At 32.4% G+C, this 18052-nt stretch overlaps 2 protein-coding genes across 2 annotated transcripts; one reads left to right on the top strand and one right to left on the bottom strand.

Annotated features, from left to right (window-relative positions):
- Positions 1-682: 682 nt before the first annotated feature.
- LOC17874777 lies at positions 683-5220 on the bottom strand. The gene is made up of 7 exons (XM_006280450.2): positions 4667-5220; positions 4482-4568; positions 4161-4373; positions 3688-3852; positions 3081-3134; positions 2860-3006; positions 683-1269 (listed from the first exon to the last, which is right to left on the bottom strand). Exons 1-7 carry the CDS (start codon positions 4910-4912, stop codon positions 892-894), a joined length of 1290 nt encoding a protein of 429 aa, XP_006280512.1. The 5' UTR covers positions 4913-5220; the 3' UTR covers positions 683-891.
- Positions 5221-12926: 7706 nt separating this feature from the next.
- Positions 12927-15801, top strand: LOC17875486 (ferric reduction oxidase 8, mitochondrial). The gene is made up of 8 exons (XM_006280023.2): positions 12927-13204; positions 13293-13389; positions 13476-13661; positions 13744-13981; positions 14058-14385; positions 14465-14711; positions 14784-15508; positions 15585-15801. The coding sequence occupies exons 1-8, from the start codon at positions 13048-13050 to the stop codon at positions 15776-15778; spliced, it is 2172 nt and encodes a 723-aa protein (XP_006280085.1). The 5' UTR covers positions 12927-13047; the 3' UTR covers positions 15779-15801.
- Positions 15802-18052: the final 2251 nt, after the last annotated feature.

Here is an 18052-nt window from a genome sequence, read left to right on the forward strand (position 1 = left end):
TCATTTGTGTTATATCTGCCGAGATGTATGATACTACTATATAGTATGATTCATGATCCTACGAAATAACTAGTCACTACTTGAAGCTCTCATATCAACAAAATTAATTGCTAAGTCTAACGTTTTCATGGTTCAAAACCATCATCTTTAGCTTTGGTGGATCATGGATGGTACTGAGTGGTAAGCGTCTATTATTGTTTCTCCTGCTCTTTATCAGCAACGTTCCTCACTGCCACATATACAACCATACTACTTATCCAGATTCTTAAAAGACTTTTACCTTTCCTTTCAAAATTCATTTTTCTTTCCTAATACGAGTGAGAAACAAGGAGTGAAACCCTTATTAGGTCCGAGAACGCAAATGAGCTAGCCCATAAATCAACCAAAACTCGCGGCCCATCCAAACCCACCGTCATCGTCCCGGCCCTAGTCCTACCAACATTTTAAAAATCACCAATTCCCCTAGTCATTTTCATGTACGTTCCATTTCAATTTCATCGGTTTGATGAGTACCATTTAAATGTAGTAAAATCATCAGTTTTTATGTATGTGTTTTTTTTCATTCGTTTATACATTACCATGTACCGTTACTCTTTTAAACTCGTCATGTTTACTAGAACCGTTGGAATAACAGTTTGAGCACTAATATATATTAAAACCAACATTTATATGAACAACATTATATGTATAGAAAACTATATATTTCATCACGTCAAAAATACATTAGGGCCACAAAACGGCTTGTTAATGTTTTTGATAACAGCCTTACAAAAACAAAAACAAAAAAAAAACAAAAAAAAAGAAAAACAATCTAAAGAAGAAATAAAAAATCTTAGTAAGAAAAGTAACATTAATTCACACAAATATTTTTTACTTTTCTGTTTGGGTGAGTCAAGGACATCTAGCGTTCCGACCAGGGCCTCCGTAGTAAAAATAAGTCCCCCATACATTGTTTTTGCCTTGTCTGATGTCATAACAAGCCGGGTGATCGGCCAAGACATGGAGATTCTGCAGAGGCAAGAGATTGTTGTCCCAATCGACGACTTGTAAGTTCCTGAAATAGGCAGCTTTCTCAAAACCTTCATTAGCGAAATGACCACTTCCCATCTGTGTTCCCGTGTGAGCCCCGCTTGATCGGCTGTTCACAACTTCTCCCCCAAATTGTACCATACTTGCATGACTCCTCATGTGGCTAAACAAGAAAGCTGGCCAATATCCCACAAGAAGTCCATTTCCTAGCTCAAGCCACCAGTGACCATGTTTTGGATCCTACATTACGTTATTTCGCAACACCATGGTTAGGTTCAAGGCGGTAAAAAACATAGTATAAAGTATGAAGACTTCATCAAAAGATTCAAAACCATTTGCTATTACATCAAAACCAAGATCAAGGACTTAACATCGATAGGTTTAGCCGTTTAGCTAAATACTAATTATATAGTTTCTTATAACCAGCTTCATGTGAACTGATGAACTGATGTAGTTTCATAGTTTTAGTTATACAATGGGAGGTCAGCAACATTTGCGAATACAGGTTTTGAGTAGATACGTACATTAAAGATTTGCTTTTACTGCATGTGCAGTGAAGTTTCTGTCATCAGTTTCATATCCTCAAAATTTAATGCTCGTTACCAAATCCAACCTCTATATTTATTAACAATGTTTCGAAAAAGCTGAAAGCCATTCTTTCTTTTATTAGTTCAGTTTTATGAAATTCGAGGTTGGTCGATTTCTTTATTGCTTCTCCAAGAGTTATACTAGTACGTATTATTCAAAGTACCTACAGTGGCACAGGTTGTAATAACTAAAGCACTGCCATTTCATTCAATTCTTTTATGAGTCATTCATTACTATAGGTCAATATATGATTACGTGAGAGCTTTTTGTGACGTGAGATATGTTTATATATAAGTACAAATTACAGCCGGAAAATGTCATCGTGATGATTTGGTTTTTCATGTTTTTCATGATGATTTGGTTTTTCATAATTATATATTCAGTTTCATTATATATTGGATTTAATGTTAGGTTATATATATGGTTCAATAATATCTTAGTTAGCTATATATATACAAAAATTATTAAACTGATATATCTCGTTAAACCTATAAATCTTCACCAAAAAAAGCATTGTATGATAATTAATCCGTATGTGTTTAATTTGGATTTATACTGTTCAGCTAATTAGATAATTAGGTGAAATAAGTAGTTTTCTGAAGTGAAATTAAGGTGTAGCTAACAAGATGTATATCAAACAATGAAAGAATAGTTTGAAAATATGCTAGCTTAAGTTTTTGTAGAAAATAAACTTATTCATGGTTAATGTGTCGGTTGATTTAAGAAAATAAAATAGTAGACATATGCGTAGCGTATCAAGTGCGTTATTGACTTTACATGTCGGTCTTTTAACACTTTAACAATGCAATATTTTTTGGTTTTTGGTGGACTTATCTAAAAACAAATCTCATAGTTAGAAGCAATCATATTAATTTCCCTAAGCATTAATTACACTGACATTAACAATTTTTAACATTATTAGTGTGAGTCAGGTTCTTCTTCTTCTTCTTAATAATCTAGAAAGAAAACAAGAACAGAACACCTACAAATGCGCTTAGATTACACATTCCAACTAGTTTTAACTTCGAAAGCTCATTGGTAAATTCAAAAGACCACATGCACACGTCCCATAATTTTCATCAAAATGCTTATAAATACGAGTACTTGTTTTATGTGGTTTGACCCAATATCAAGTACGTACAAAATTGTAGTATATATTTTAAGTTTTTCAGGAAATGTTTTGTCTTTATCTATAAAAATATGGTTAGAAATAAATGGAAGAAGTAGAAGAAAAAGACTGACCTTCCAAATCATTAAACCAATATCAAACTGTCTTCCATTATAAGAGGACCTCGGGGAGATCGCTGCACCAATTGCAATTTTGTTGTTGGTTTGTACGAAGCCAGAGCAGAGTAAATTGTAGCACCCAGTTGCTTGGTATGCATCAGTCTGCCAAATTTTTCAAACTCAATTTCTATTCAATGATTTTAAAATAATTCTTTTAAAGTGAAATTGGTCTTTACCGTCCAATATGTGAAGAATCTTGGATAATTATCTCCATATAGCTCAGGACTAACCTGCAAAATAAAGATCAAATTGTTATGTAATCAGTAATCACCAACCTAATTATTATTTGGACCCTGTCTCTATATATATATATATATCCCCACCACACTTCTTTTTGCAGCTCATTACTGTATAGTACTAGTTGATTTGTCTGCTCGTTCTCTGTTTAGAAGATTAGAAGGTTGACTAATTAAGTTCTTGATTGATTCTAAAGCTAATCTTTGTGTATTTTGTAATACATAAACGTAACATCATCAAAAACACCCAAAATAAATCGAGGTAAAACTATTTATCCTTTTGCTTTTATTTGGCATCTGTGTTTTATATAATACTACTAACAAACAAAAACTATTGTGTTTAATATATATATGATACACTCTTTCACTATAAAAGAATTGGAAATCTAGCTTCTAGCAAGGTTGATTCTCTATAGTGATAAAGTATTATTCGTTAAAATATAAGAATATTGATTCTCTTAGTAACAAAATAATTGTTTCTTTCCCCTAAAGTAATTGTAAATTAATATATATATATATATATTTTTTAAAAGTGAATGGTACGAACCTGCCAGCCAGCTTCAATGGTGTTTAGGTCATGACCAAAGGATCCAGAGATGAGCCAAATCTGAGATAAACTGAACTCATAAGCATCAGTGACACGTGGCGCCCATACGTTGATGCTAGCTTTAGCTCCATAGTATTGTTCTCCGTTTACAAACACCACCGCATGCTGCATGTACGTAAAAATTCAAACTCTATTAATATAAATACCATATAGTATATAGTTTTACAACTTAAAGATAACTCAAGTTCACACTTTATTTATCTTCAATATCAAGAAATCAGTTTAACGAAGACTCCTTTTTTATTTATCTCGATCGAATCATTTTATTTTATGCTTTTTTTTGGAGAATATGATGCTTTATTGAACAACAACCAAAAAGTTAAAGTAAAGCATAAGAAAACATTATTATTCTCCCCCGCATGATCGATTTGTACGATATGCGATAACGGTGGAAGAAGAAGTTTTAATTATACCTCGTGACCACCTCCGGAGGAATCTCGTCTGATGGGTCTTCTCAGTTTCCGACCAAACCGTCGAAGTGAATTTGCTCTCAAGACATCAGTCTTTGTTGTTCTTCTCATTGGTATTGACCCAATGGGACAGCTTTCACCAGACATACTCCATAACTGATTGAAACTTTCCTCATCTCTTGTTTCGTTTTTTCTACTTGACAAGTCTGGTAGATCCTGCATGTTTGTATATTATTAGAATCACTTCTTTGTTTTTTTCTTTCTTTCTTTTCTAAGGTTATGTATAAAAGAAGTAAAGTGAAAGTGAAAGAGTAGAGTCATTACTAGTGGTTTCTGGCCTTGTAGCTGAGGATGATCAAATGCTGGTTGCAAATGAGACAAAACACATTCTATTACATCTCCATCTGGGCTCTGAAGTTTCACAATAACAACAAACGTTCTCATATATAAATTAGTGGAAAAAAAAACAAGAAAAAACATTTCCATGAAAGTATGTTTTGGTTACGTACGTAGATCGTTTTGATGGAAGGCTTGTTGATTTGGTTGAGATATGCTTCCACTCTTCTAAGCTTCCGAATCTCTCTGTTGGGTTTGAATGAGGTTTGGTTTTTAAGATCATGAATAGCCGATCCATGTAACAAGTCTAGTTGAAGAGAGAGAAGAATAAGCAGAAACCAAATAAATTTTGATGTGATGGTTGAAGTAGTAGTTGAAGAAGAAAATAGAGAAGAAGAAGAAGAAGAAGAAGAAGCCATAACTAGAGAATGTGTACGGCTAGCTTGTTTGGTAATGAATGGATATGATTTATTTGTCTCCTTGTGCTTTCTTGATTTGTTTTAGCACACAAGAACAAAGAAGAAGTAGTAGTGGAAGAAAGAAAGAAGAAGAAGGTGGAATATGAGAATGAGAGAAGTTTAGTTTAATCCCAATGTATTGTCATAGACAGAGCAAAACAGAGAGCAAGCAAACAAAAACTTACGAATGTTATTTTCACTTTGATTTTATTTTTCCTCTTTTTTTTAGGGGGTTTCTTGGGGTTTGTAGAATCTCAAACTTTTATCTCTCTCTCTCTCTCTTTCTTGTTTTTAAAATAAAGAAAATAATAGAAAGAGAGAAAGAGGATGAAGTAAGTGGCTTTGGGGTTGTGTTTTCCGACAGAGTCTAAGCTTTGACAGGCACGAATTACCATTCAAATGAGAGTGCTTAGAAGGTGGGCCTTTTGCTTTTTTGCCTTTTCCCACGTTTTTTACCCATAACCTTATGTTCCACTTAAGCCATATTTTCAACTTCTTCACTCTAGATAGATGGTGATAAGTAAATTATAATTATCATCTTACAAAACATGACGAGGATGTGGGCATTGATCTATCACATGCACTATACTAAGAAAGATTAAGGTTCAAACTCTATTCATCATCTTATCCACGAATTACTAGCTAACTTTTGGGATTATTTATGTCACATTACTAATATGGAATCAGAATCCATTGGTAAAGTCCAACAAGTAAATTCCCACAACTTTCCCACCTATGTGATCCCATATAAGTAGCATATCTTGTTGTAGTATTTCCGAGATGTTAGGTTCAAACAATTTCGGTGTTAGACCGTTCGCCACCCACATCTCGAGAGGGACTATTAGAGTCCCAAAATCACAAGATTAAGATTTTTGGGCAATATATATACGATGTGGCAATCCTTCTCTCTTGAGCTAACTTTTGTGATTAGTTAAACCACATTACTAATATTACTGTAATACGGGAAAATAAACCAGTCTAATGATTTGTAATTATCAACACGTACTATCATGTTAGAATTTGAGTTTAAACTCGGTAATATAAGTTTGTTAAAGAATAATATAGTTATTGGATTCATTTTGGATTAATTTTGAAGTTAGAAAGCTCATAATTCGTCACATCAAACAGAAGAGAAAGTGCCGTGCGAAAGAGAAAACAACTAAAGTCTAACAAAGAATGTGTGTTTAGTTGTTGTGTTCAAGCCGCATTACCATATGTGTGCAAACGTCGATGTTACAAATTTGAAAATTGTGTTTTATGCATCCGGATTATAACAATATTATTTTTAAGAGAAAACTTTGGTATATACACACTTAAACAAAAAAAAATAAGTATGTAGAAATGAAGCCGTACGTCTTTAGTGGGCGAACACGTGCTTAGGTAGTAGGGCTGGATAGGTTTAATTCGATTTTCTAAATGAAAAGAATGGTCCTTTGATATATCTATCTAAGCAAATACACTTTTCGAAAAAAATAGAGCACATAAAACTAAACAAAAGCTCACATTCATAAGTTTTAACTAATGACATGCGCCCATTCCTGTTAATGTAATTTCGATAACATTTATGGACCTTTGTTTTGTGAGAATGTATGATTAATTAATAAAAATTATCCCAAAACACTATATTTTCAAATTTTCGTAGGTCTACATGCAAGACTAAACATGAGTACCTGACACCCAACTCTATTACAATAGTCGACCAGAAAAAAATTACTAATGGAAATAATCTAATAATACGTAAAATAGATAAGATAAAACAATAAAAATGAAAGTCTATATTCATCCAAAACCATTGAAAAAGAATTCAGCTATAATAAGAACCACACGACATATTCAAAATGAAGTCAAATTTCATAGAAATTAAATCTACATTAAGGTGAATAATTAAGAAAGTTTGAATTAGTGTTATAACAAGCCATGCATTAAAAGATCTCGGAGATACAAGATCGAATTAAATGAAAATTGATATCTGTGTATATCTAAAATAGGTAAACTTACTATTATCATATATGTAAATAACTTGGTAATCAAGTTGGAAACTTTGTATAAATAAGCCTAAAAGCTAATGAATAAATTGAGAGAAATTATTTCAATTCTAAGGTTTTCTCCAAACTTATCACCATGATGATTATTGAGTACTGTAACAAGTATGCCACACGACCAAAATACAAAAGAAGATTCTTAATATTAGCTTTTATACTTGAGTTATATACTTATATGTAGTAGAAATGTAGAATGTATAGCGACATATCACAGCTGGATTTTAGCGACAATACCATAACAAATATGTGCAAACAAATAGAAAGACGAAGATGATATTTTCTTACACAGTGGTGACGTATCTATAATATTGCTTATGTGAACAAGCACATCACACAAGTCACAACTGGCTGTAATGGAGCACTCAAATCCATTATCTATAACTGTATATAAATTCCCTACTAACATATTTGGTGCCAACTTTGGGGCGACCAAGATGGCTGAGAGATCATTAGGTTCCTCTTTTGCTTTTTGCTGAACTTTTTTAATATGGAGACCATGTGCTTGGTCTTTTTCTTCAATTATTTCAGTGCTTCAATTAGATATCATTTAGAATTGACTAAAATTTTCTGTCCATAGGATTTCAATATAAAGCATATTGCACACAAGACGCAAATGTTAGAATGGTTATCCACAATGTAATAATCTAAACAAAGTTGTTAGATGAAAATATATAGAAGCAAACTAACTACACTATTTTGATGTTGGTATAGTTCAATTTTTACTAGACCCGACTCGAGCGAGCCAGTCCCGCCCATGAGACCAAATTCCGTCGATCGCAGCTCCATGCTAACTATGTTAAAGTGCTACTTCCTCTATCAAAAATTCAGAAATTGTTATTCCGATCCGTGGAAAATTGTTTTTAATTAGGAATAAACCTTAACTAATGGATTTGGATTTTAATATAAGATAAAATTGTTATGAAAAACAGAAGCATCAACTTTTCTATACATGAAAAGTGACATAATTGAGGATGGCATATATATTTGGTGTTGCTGCTGACTGTCACGTGCTTACCGACTACTTTTTTATCGAACGAACGTATAAAGTCTGCTTTACAATATATGATGGTCTGCAAAAGAGAACAGAGTTTGTTGTTAATCCAAACTGCTTACATAAATTGGTGTCACTACCAAAAGGACTAAACATGATTTTTCTCGTTTTTTGTTGTCTTTTATTTATGGAATGTTTGATCTACCAATAAGGCGGGGTCGATCATCATTAAAGTTACCACTAAGTCTAATTTTATTGAAAATTTTTGTAGCAAATAAAAAAAGCATTACTCTTTTGTAATTATTACGCTTTTGGAAAGATTAAAAAAGAACAATGTCCTTCCGCTAAAGCGTCGGTCAACATTTCCGAACGAGAAATTTTTCGAGATTGGCTAATGCAAAATATTATTTCAACCCTAATCAAGTAGTTAGAGCACTCAAATCCAAACACCAAATATAATTTGGTAGTAATTAAATTTAACAATACTTCAAAGGAAATAATTTTTATTGAGAAAATAGTGCAGGCTTGAACAGTAAGAGTATCTATTACTCACGAGTTTGGCTGTAGAGCATGCTCATAAGTGGCCTCCAAAATTTAGTAGATTTAAGTAGATCTAATTAGCCCAATTCAGATAGTCTAAGGATCTGAACCTGCTATTAGGAAGCTTCAAACCGTTAATTCATATATATAGTCTCCCTAATACCAAAAATTAATAGTCTTTCGAAAACACATGTTTAAGGCATAATTCATCTCTTCCCAATAAGTACGTAGTTCATAATCTTTATACGTACATAATAGAGACGGTAATGATAAAAAAAAAAAAAAAAACAATGGAGATTACTAAACACAATTCTTCTAACTAAATTGACTATATTTGCAATGCTCTTTTCATGGTTGTCGATGAGAATAAAGTGCATGCGTGAGTGAAATCTGACTGTTGTACATAGAAAATTTATCTCTAGAAAGTGGTTGTCCAGCCCACTTAGTGAAATCTGATTTTCGTAAAATCGTGATGATAAAAAAAAGAAAATGAAAATGAGAACGCGTGAGAATGGATATAGATTGATATATCAAAGTGGGCTGGGAGCAATGAAATCATCTTGGTTGAGAGCTGGAGTACTGGACCAACTGGTCCTGGACTTATGCGTTTCAAATTGATTTTTGACTTTATTTTGTGTTGTTTTATGATACTAATAAAGACGTTTTACATAAAAGCTTTTGCATTTTTTATTTTGTTCGTTTGGAAGAAGGCGAAAATTCCAACAATGTTACAATTTACTGTTAATAAATGTGATATATCGACTCTTCGGATTGGTTCCGTTGTTAGGTTATCAATGTAACTACAAAATAAGTAGAGGAAGTCAAAATTGCTTGAAAATATTGTTATTGGGCTTGACTCTTGCTTAATTTTGGTATTGAATTTCAAAACCAAGATAAAAATCTGGTTATTCTGTTATGTTTGGCTAATTTCATTTTCTTTTTGTTAACATTGGTTCGAAATAAGTATTAGTAACAACCGGTCGAATATGGTATTATATTTGGATATTTTTTCAAAACATAATTATTCGAAAAACTGACCGGTTCGAACTGAACCAAATATAAAATTTTGGATAGCAAAATTAACCAAAATTAGAACCCTACCGGTCGATTCAGTTGAGGGAACTGAATCGGACCAAACGAACATGGTATGGTTGTTTTGACTACACTTCTAATTATAAAAAGATACATGGAAACATGAAAGTAAAGTAAAGACTCAGTAAAATGTTTACTCTTCTCTTTTCATGGTTGTCCTTGTGTAAATTTTAGCTCACATTAGCTCAAAATTTTCTCCCAAATCTCACTCAAACAATAGCTTTCAAAATTCACACAAACATTTAGAGAATTTTATCTATTTAAAAACAAACATTAGGTTATTCTTTTTTTTTTTTTTGGTATATACCTATTTTCTGTACCCCAGTTTAACAGAAATATATATATCTTTTTTTTTGGGTAAAGTAGAAATAAACATCTTGTGTCTTAACAAGACAAAACACATCTTACCATCAAGAGATTGCCAACGTCACTAACTTTTTCATTCCTTTCTCAATAAAGAAAAATATCAATTACAACTTCATGAAAAATAAATTATTTTTAATATTTGAAATCATATAATTTTGTAGTCATATCCTATTACAAAAGAAAAGAAAAAAAAAACACTTGATAACATTGAAAATAATTACAAGATGACAAGTATAAAATACCAAAATAACGAATAGTTATGTTATCCATGATTGGTTGCCATTAGTCTTTGTAAACAACCACCATTGGCCACCCTTACTCCTTTATAAGCTTACTGGTCTTTGTTCAGCTCCCTTTAGAAGGGATTGCGTATGCCATGTAACTTTATCTATTGGAGTGTTTGATGACAAGCTATATCAACCTAAGAAGATAAAGGGTTGATACCTATACAAAATATAATTGATCACTACATAAACTAGTACATCATTTTAACTTTGTGAGCTGCATTACCAACATGTTACTCTAGGCTATTAATGCCTTGTTGTGGTCAGTAATACAAAATGATATTGGTTCTTTTGTACTTCGGGCGAATGGACTAAAAACTGATTTTAGATACCGACTGAAGTTGTAAGTCATAAGTCCAGAACATTGGCGGTTAAACAAAAAATTACATGTTACTAATACACTTAAATATATTATCTTGACCCAAATAGCTACCTCAAATAACCCGAGCAGCCCCAAAATGACACAAATCAGCCAAATATATATTTTACTCGACGTAAAATTCAAATATATTGCATGTATACGATTTAAACTGAAAAAAAAAAAGTTTTTAGCTGTCTTGTCTGAAAATTTGGTCATATTATACATTTACATTCCACTATAATATAAGTTAAAATTGTAACTAGTTACACTTAAAGATACGATCTTTGACCTCTCTCTTTTTTTTTTTTTTTTTATTCGTTCTTAATTGGTAATTATCTTATTTTGACTGATATCTATAGGTTAGTTAAGTATCATCAAATGGTAATATTGATGGATGGATGGATGGACAATCAATCCACTACGCAGCTAAGGGACCAAGTTTCCTTATGTGACGAACTAGGATCGCGACTACCACCACTTCACCCGTGATGGTATTGTCAACGTCATTCATGCTTTTTCACCTCTAGATTTCTTAATCTTAGTGGACTAAGCAATCAATCTGAGAATTCTATATATATATTTCCTACAACAAACTACACTTTAGTTAAGCTACACGGAAAAAATCTAAACAATTTCTCATGATTGTGATCGAGTATTGCTCATAAAGTAAACATTTCACTAGAAATTTTAGGATTAACCAATGCGGTACAACGGATTGGGGAAAGCTTGGAAGGAACTAATCCATGTTTCGATCCAAATTGGAAACAAAAATTATTGTTGTGTAGGAAGTCTGTCAATTGGGCATTGATTTATCTGGTACTCAGAAATACAGGCGGCCTGATTACCTCCTGACATTAGTCGGAAAACATTCCAAACTCGGGACAAACAGTGTGGTAATCCTTCAGGGAGAAGTCCACTATGAAACATTTCGATGCGGATCAGAAGATAGGGTTTATCAAAAAGAAAAAAAAAACATTTCACACAAAACTCTTCATAATGCTTAGAGTTAGATTCTTGTATATTTTTATTTTGCCATCTAAAATTTTATTAATGAAAACGTAGGAGACTTGAAAATTACAAACAAAAACTAACGAAAAGCAAAATATCTTGTATATATCTTGTACGTATATTGGATTCCTGTCACTGGTAGTCGTAGTTAAAATACCTTAAAACCAGTTGTAGATTTCGAATTTTTAAGTGAAAGACCATTGAAAAAAAGATAGTGATATGATTCTCAGCTTATACATTTCTTAGAGAACTTATATATCTCTATATAAGTTTCGTGTTCTTCATAAACCGATAAATATTTCAAATTGGAAACAAAGTTTTTTTAGTTATAGTTAAACGTGCTTATAACTATACTATTAACTGACCAGATATTAGAATTAAATCAATTCTAGAGGCTTGAAGAAAGTAAAGAACGTGTGATCCCCATGAAATCAAACCAATAGAAGTTCATATATAAGAAAAGTTAGTCGGAAAAGCCAATATCCATCAGAAGAATATCGTGAGGACCAAATAGAGAAGAAGACGAAATTGTGAACAATGCCATGAAATGTCCTGGACCATGAAGAATGCATGAGAAGACGGGGTAGGGAGCAATTGTAGGAAAAGAGAGACGACAACAAAACGTCAAACCTATCCCTCTATGAAAGTGAAAAACGTGACTCATACATAATGAACTGTAAACAAGAAAAAAAACAAAAATTATAGTGACAAGTTCAAGAAAATCAAGCTAATGATGGAAAATGTACGTTATAAACCTAGTCTCACATGGAACCACAAACATACAACAAGAGTTTTTTTTTGGATATAAACTCAAAACTAATCTAAGCATGCATACATGAATTTTAGGACAAATACATGATGAAAACGAACAAATGCTTTTTTTTTTTGAACAAATGCTTTCGAATGCATAAGCAAATAAGTTATTATATATATATATATATTTTGGAAATAAGCAAATAAGCAAATAAGTTTTTTTGGAAATAAGCAAATAAGTTATTGTTTCTATATATTTTGTTTTTGGAAAAACATGAGTAAGAGTAACTAAGAAATAATGTTAAAGCACTAAAAATATATATAAAATCTTTTTTGTATTTTTGACATAATCTCTAAAGTATTAAAATTAAATAGATAAATAAAGCATAGTATAAGACTAAATCTCTTGAAAGTTAAAGAAAGTTTTTACAGTCAAAGTCTCTACATGGAAAGTTTTTCCAGTCAAAGTCTCTAAAGCCACAAGTAACAATCGTTACCAATCGACCTCGTAGTTGTGATAAGGTGGTAGGGCCATTTGATGTTGTATTCTTATTTTGAGTCCATATATAGAGATATGGAAGAAGCATGATGATAAAAGAAAAAGATTCAAAAAACCTCAAACATTGGAGCTAACTAAAAAATTAGTGAACACAACAAGGATGGCAAAAGTGATGACACTTCTTGTTCTTCGAATACTCATGAATCTCTTGTTCATCAGTTGGATTGCTCTCTGGATCTTTAAACCCACAACTCTATGGACACAATCTTGGCATCAAGCTGAAGATACCATCAAACACACTTTCTTTGGCTATTACGGTAACGAACCTCCCAAATTAAACTTAATCTTCTCTTATTTTTACTTCAATATGTTTCTGAATTTTGCAATATCTATGACTTGCCTAAGGTCTCAACTTTGCCGTGTTCTCATTCCCTCCTATTGCTCTCTCTATTATTGGACTCGTTTACTTGAGTTTACTACCGCAACATCATCGTCCAACTAGGTACTTAATATGGTTTTTAATCTTTGATCCACGGTTATTACAAGTAAGTAAAGATCAGAAGATGATGTTTATTTTGTCAACTATAGAGGAGGGAGGAGTGCATCTATTCCTGTCTCAAGACCAGCCATTATCAATAGCTTTATTGGGATTGTGTCTTGTTTCGAGATCATTGCTCTTCTTTTATTCCTGCTCTTTCTAGCTTGGACTTTCTATGTCCGTGTCACTAACGACTTCAAGAAGCTGACGCCTGTCAAGAACATGGATTTTAACTTGTAATAGTCTCTCTCCACTTCCAGCATTTACTAGAACCTTTATATTTAGAGTTGTTAAATCTTTGTTGACTTATGTTTTCAGATGGCAACTTAAGTACTATAGAGTTGCTACAAGGTTTGGTCTATTAGCTGAAGCATGTCTCTCTTTGCTTCTTTTCCCTGTCTTGAGGGGACTCTCGATGTTCCGGTTACTCAACATTCAGTTTGCAGCTTCTGTAAAATATCATGTGTGGCTTGGGACCGGTTTGATCTTCTTTTCTTTGGTTCATGGTGGAAGCACTCTCTTCATATGGACTATTACTCATCACATTGAAGAAGAGGTAAATATTTAATAACTCAGTTTTTTATAACAATCTTTAAATGACTGTCCTGACTCTTTCTTGTGGTCAAAAACAGATTTGGAAATGGCAGCGAACGGGTCGGGTGTATATAGCTGGACTCATCAGTCTTATAGTAGGATTACTAATGTGGATCACATCACTTCCTCAAGTTAGAAGGAAAAAATTTGAAGTTTTCTATTATACACACCATTTGTATATAGTATTCCTTGTAGCTTTCTTGTTTCATGCTGGTGATCGTCACTTCTACTGGGTCCTCCCTGGAATCTTTCTCTTTGGACTCGACAAGATACTTCGGATTGTTCAATCACGATCCGAAAGCTGTATTCTTTCCGCCCGTCTCTTCTCTTGTAAAGCCATTGAGCTTGTCTTGCCAAAGGACCCAAGTAAGAAGTTTTCTCTGTTTTCAAGATTACATACTAAGAAGGTTTCTTTATTTTAGTGAATTACCTTGGTATTTTGCAGGGCTTAGTTATGCTCCGTCTAGTTTTATATTTGTGAACATTCCGGTGATCTCGCAGTTTCAGTGGCATCCCTTTAGTATTACATCAAGCTCGAGTGTAGACAAACACACATTGTCTGTTATGATAAAATGTGAGGGGGAGTGGACAAATTCAGTTTATAACAAAGTAGAGGAAGCTGCGAATTCTGAAAACAAGATTGCTATAAGAGTAGAAGGTCCTTATGGACCGGCCTCAGTAGATTTCCTAAGGTTGCTAAAACACTACTTTAGCTTAATTTCAATAATGGATTTTGAACTTACAAGTATTGATTTGTTTGGCAGGTATGATAATCTGTTTCTTGTGGCTGGAGGAATCGGGATCACGCCATTTCTAAGCATTTTGCATGAACTCGCTTGCAAAAACCGACTCAAAGCTCCCAAGAGGGTGCAGCTTGTGTTTGCGGTTAGGACATTCCAAGACCTTAACATGTTGCTTCCAATATCCTCTATACTCTTTAACCCAGTCAACAACTTAAGTCTCAAGTTAAAAGTTTATGTCACTCAAGAAAAGAAGCATTCTAATGAAACAAGAACATTGCAAGAGTTCTTGGCTCAATCACAAGTTCAGTCTATTCACTTCGGAACCGAGGAGGACTATTCAAGATTCCCAATCCGTGGACCAGAAAGTTTCATACGGCTTGCCACATTAGTCATTATAACAATGCTTACGTTTCTTGGCTTCTTGATAGGTTTAAGCCATTTCTTTATACCTACAGAACACAAGAGTCAGTCACAGTCTATGAAATTAGCTACTTCAGGAGCAATGAAGACAGCTAAAGAAAAGGTTCCTTCATGGATTCCAGATTTGGTCATCATTGTCTCTTACGTTAAAGCTATCACAATTGGTGGTTTGGCCGCAAGATTTCTACAATGGAGACAACAACACAGCAAAGCACCAGGAATGTCTAAAGAAGTAGAACCAGAGGAAAGAAACTTAACCGAGTTAATACCAGTTGCTCAAATTGAGGAACATGAGATACATATCGGAGAAAGGCCAAAACTTGAAGGTACTTTGTTAATAAATACTATAATATTCTTGAGTATAATAATGTCTATAAGATTCAATTTATTTTTGTAACACAGAGATGTTGTGGGAGTTTGAGAAGAACTTGAGAGAATGGTCGAGTATAGGAGTGTTGGTATGTGGACCAGAGCCAATGAAAGAAGCTGTGGCATCGATGTGTCGCCAAAGGCCTCAGTGTTTTGGAGTAGAGGATTCTGGAAAAAGCAACATGAAGATCAATCTTAATTTCCATTCTCTTAATTTCAACCTCTAATCTAACTTAACAATTTTGAAGTACCTTTTGGTTATAATCTTTTATTTTGTAATATTTGCATCACTAAACCCTTGTCATTTGAATAAATAGGAAAACTTTAAGGTAAATTTATGTAATTAAATCATAATAAAATTGCAAAACTAGAAATCAATATTTATTACAATTAATAAAATTTCCTAAAATTTCTCCCTAATAAATCAAATATTTCTCTAATATATTTTTATGATCCTATTTGTTTTTAAATTTATATTACTATATAAAACATAAGTATAATAATAATTTTTTTTTGCATATGTTGCAATTTGAATATTTGAACGACGTATATTACTCAAACGATACAAAAATTGAGGAATTTTAAAAATACCCCTTTTCAAATACCACTTTTTAAAAATACCCACATTTCAAACTTTATCAAGAAAAATTCTAAAAATGTTGAAATTTATTCAAATATGTGTATAAACTTATAAGAGAATTTTTGAGAATTACCTTTTTTGGTAAACCACTAAACCAGTAATTATCTACCATTCAATAAGCTAATGACATTAACCCAAAGATGGTAAACCGACTGTATAGAAGCTCTCTAATGCAAAATTTAAGCAAACTTTTCTAACAATACGGCCAACTTTTGAAACAAAAGTATAATTTTGTGGCCCAAAACACATGCAAGTGTGTGCAACAAAAATAAAGACCGTGACACATAACATTACTTCCTATGGACGTATTGATGCAATTAAGTCACCTTACGTCAACATACAAAACCAAACAGCCGCCTTGGAAATTCAAAAATAATTTCTCGACTGTATTTTTAGTTATACAAAAACAATATACGTATAATAAGAATTTTTTTTTTGTATAAAATAAGATTTATAATAGTGTATATTAGATCCTTATAATACCAATCGTACGTTTTGGGCAATGTATTACATTTGATTTGAATCGAGAGAGTCAAGTATTGAGTTCCGCGAATGGGAATAATCACGGTTATCGTACGTTAAACAATTATGTAAAAGATGTACTTACATGCAAAAGTGTATTTTTATTAGGAATAATCACAATCACATCATGTCTTATTTTTCAAAAATATATATACTTCAAAGGAAAGCAAAAGAACATTAACAGAAATAAATCTTATTTATAATAAATATATAAAACTAGCTTAGAAATACTTTTGAAACTTGTCAAAAAAAGGATGTACAATATCTATTTTTCTGCATAGAAATAAAAATTTAGAATTACTTATTTACATCATCCAAATCTTATTTAATTGTGAATTAATTTGATATTTAGCTATATATGGAGTGCAATATACACACGCACACACACAGATATATATATATATATATATATATATATATATATATATACTGTATATATTACTTATAGATAATTGTGAAATACAATTTAGTTGATCAAGAAACAAAACTTCATGTAGTTTCTGAATTCGGTATTCTTGATTAGCTTTTTTTTTTTTAATGAATACTATATTAATCTATGGTTTAACTATAAAACATCTTCAACATATAGATATCTTTAGTACCACCACATGCACTCATCAAGTTAAAAGAAAGAAATCACAATTTTTTTTGACACACTTCAATGACTATATTCAACAAAATCTAGGAGTTAAGTAAGAAAATAAACATATAGTGTTTTTATTCAATCAAAAGATCTTTATAAGTACAAACAAAGCTCAAATTTCTAATAATAACTCTCCTTTTTTAATTTCCCAATTACCCAAAGATTCTCTCTCACTTCACAAAACCATCTCTTGAGAATCGTGTTCCACTCTACCAAAGCTGTGAAACGGCTTTGCCCAGCATTCAAACAAACACACACACAACAAAAAGCAAAGTTACACACTAAACACCATTTTAAACGCCAAAATTAGTCGTTTTTTTCTCAAACTAATCGTTACAATTTTTTCACCATTCAAACATATATTTTTATCACCTTATCAATTTTGATTCAAATCAATATCGGATTAGTGTCTAATCCGCACTGTCTATTTTCGCTGTTACAATTCGGACTCTAAATTAAAAAGTAAAATTTAATATGGAAAAAAAGAGGAAAAAGAAAAAAAAAATCACAAAACCAACAAAATTAGCCGAATGTGTGTAAACCGACCCATCATCCCAATCATCACTTTCCGTGTCACTCTCTTCCTCTCCCACGTTTTCTCTCTGTTTCTTCCCTTTATGGGTTTTAACTTCTCCCTTCCTCTTCAGTTTTCGAATTCTAACAAATCCACATTTCTCTGATTCCACCATCATCTCT

This window comes from Capsella rubella, unplaced genomic scaffold, assembly GCF_000375325.1.
Source record: "Capsella rubella cultivar Monte Gargano unplaced genomic scaffold, Caprub1_0 scaffold_8, whole genome shotgun sequence".
Taxonomy (NCBI): Eukaryota; Viridiplantae; Streptophyta; class Magnoliopsida; order Brassicales; family Brassicaceae; genus Capsella; species Capsella rubella.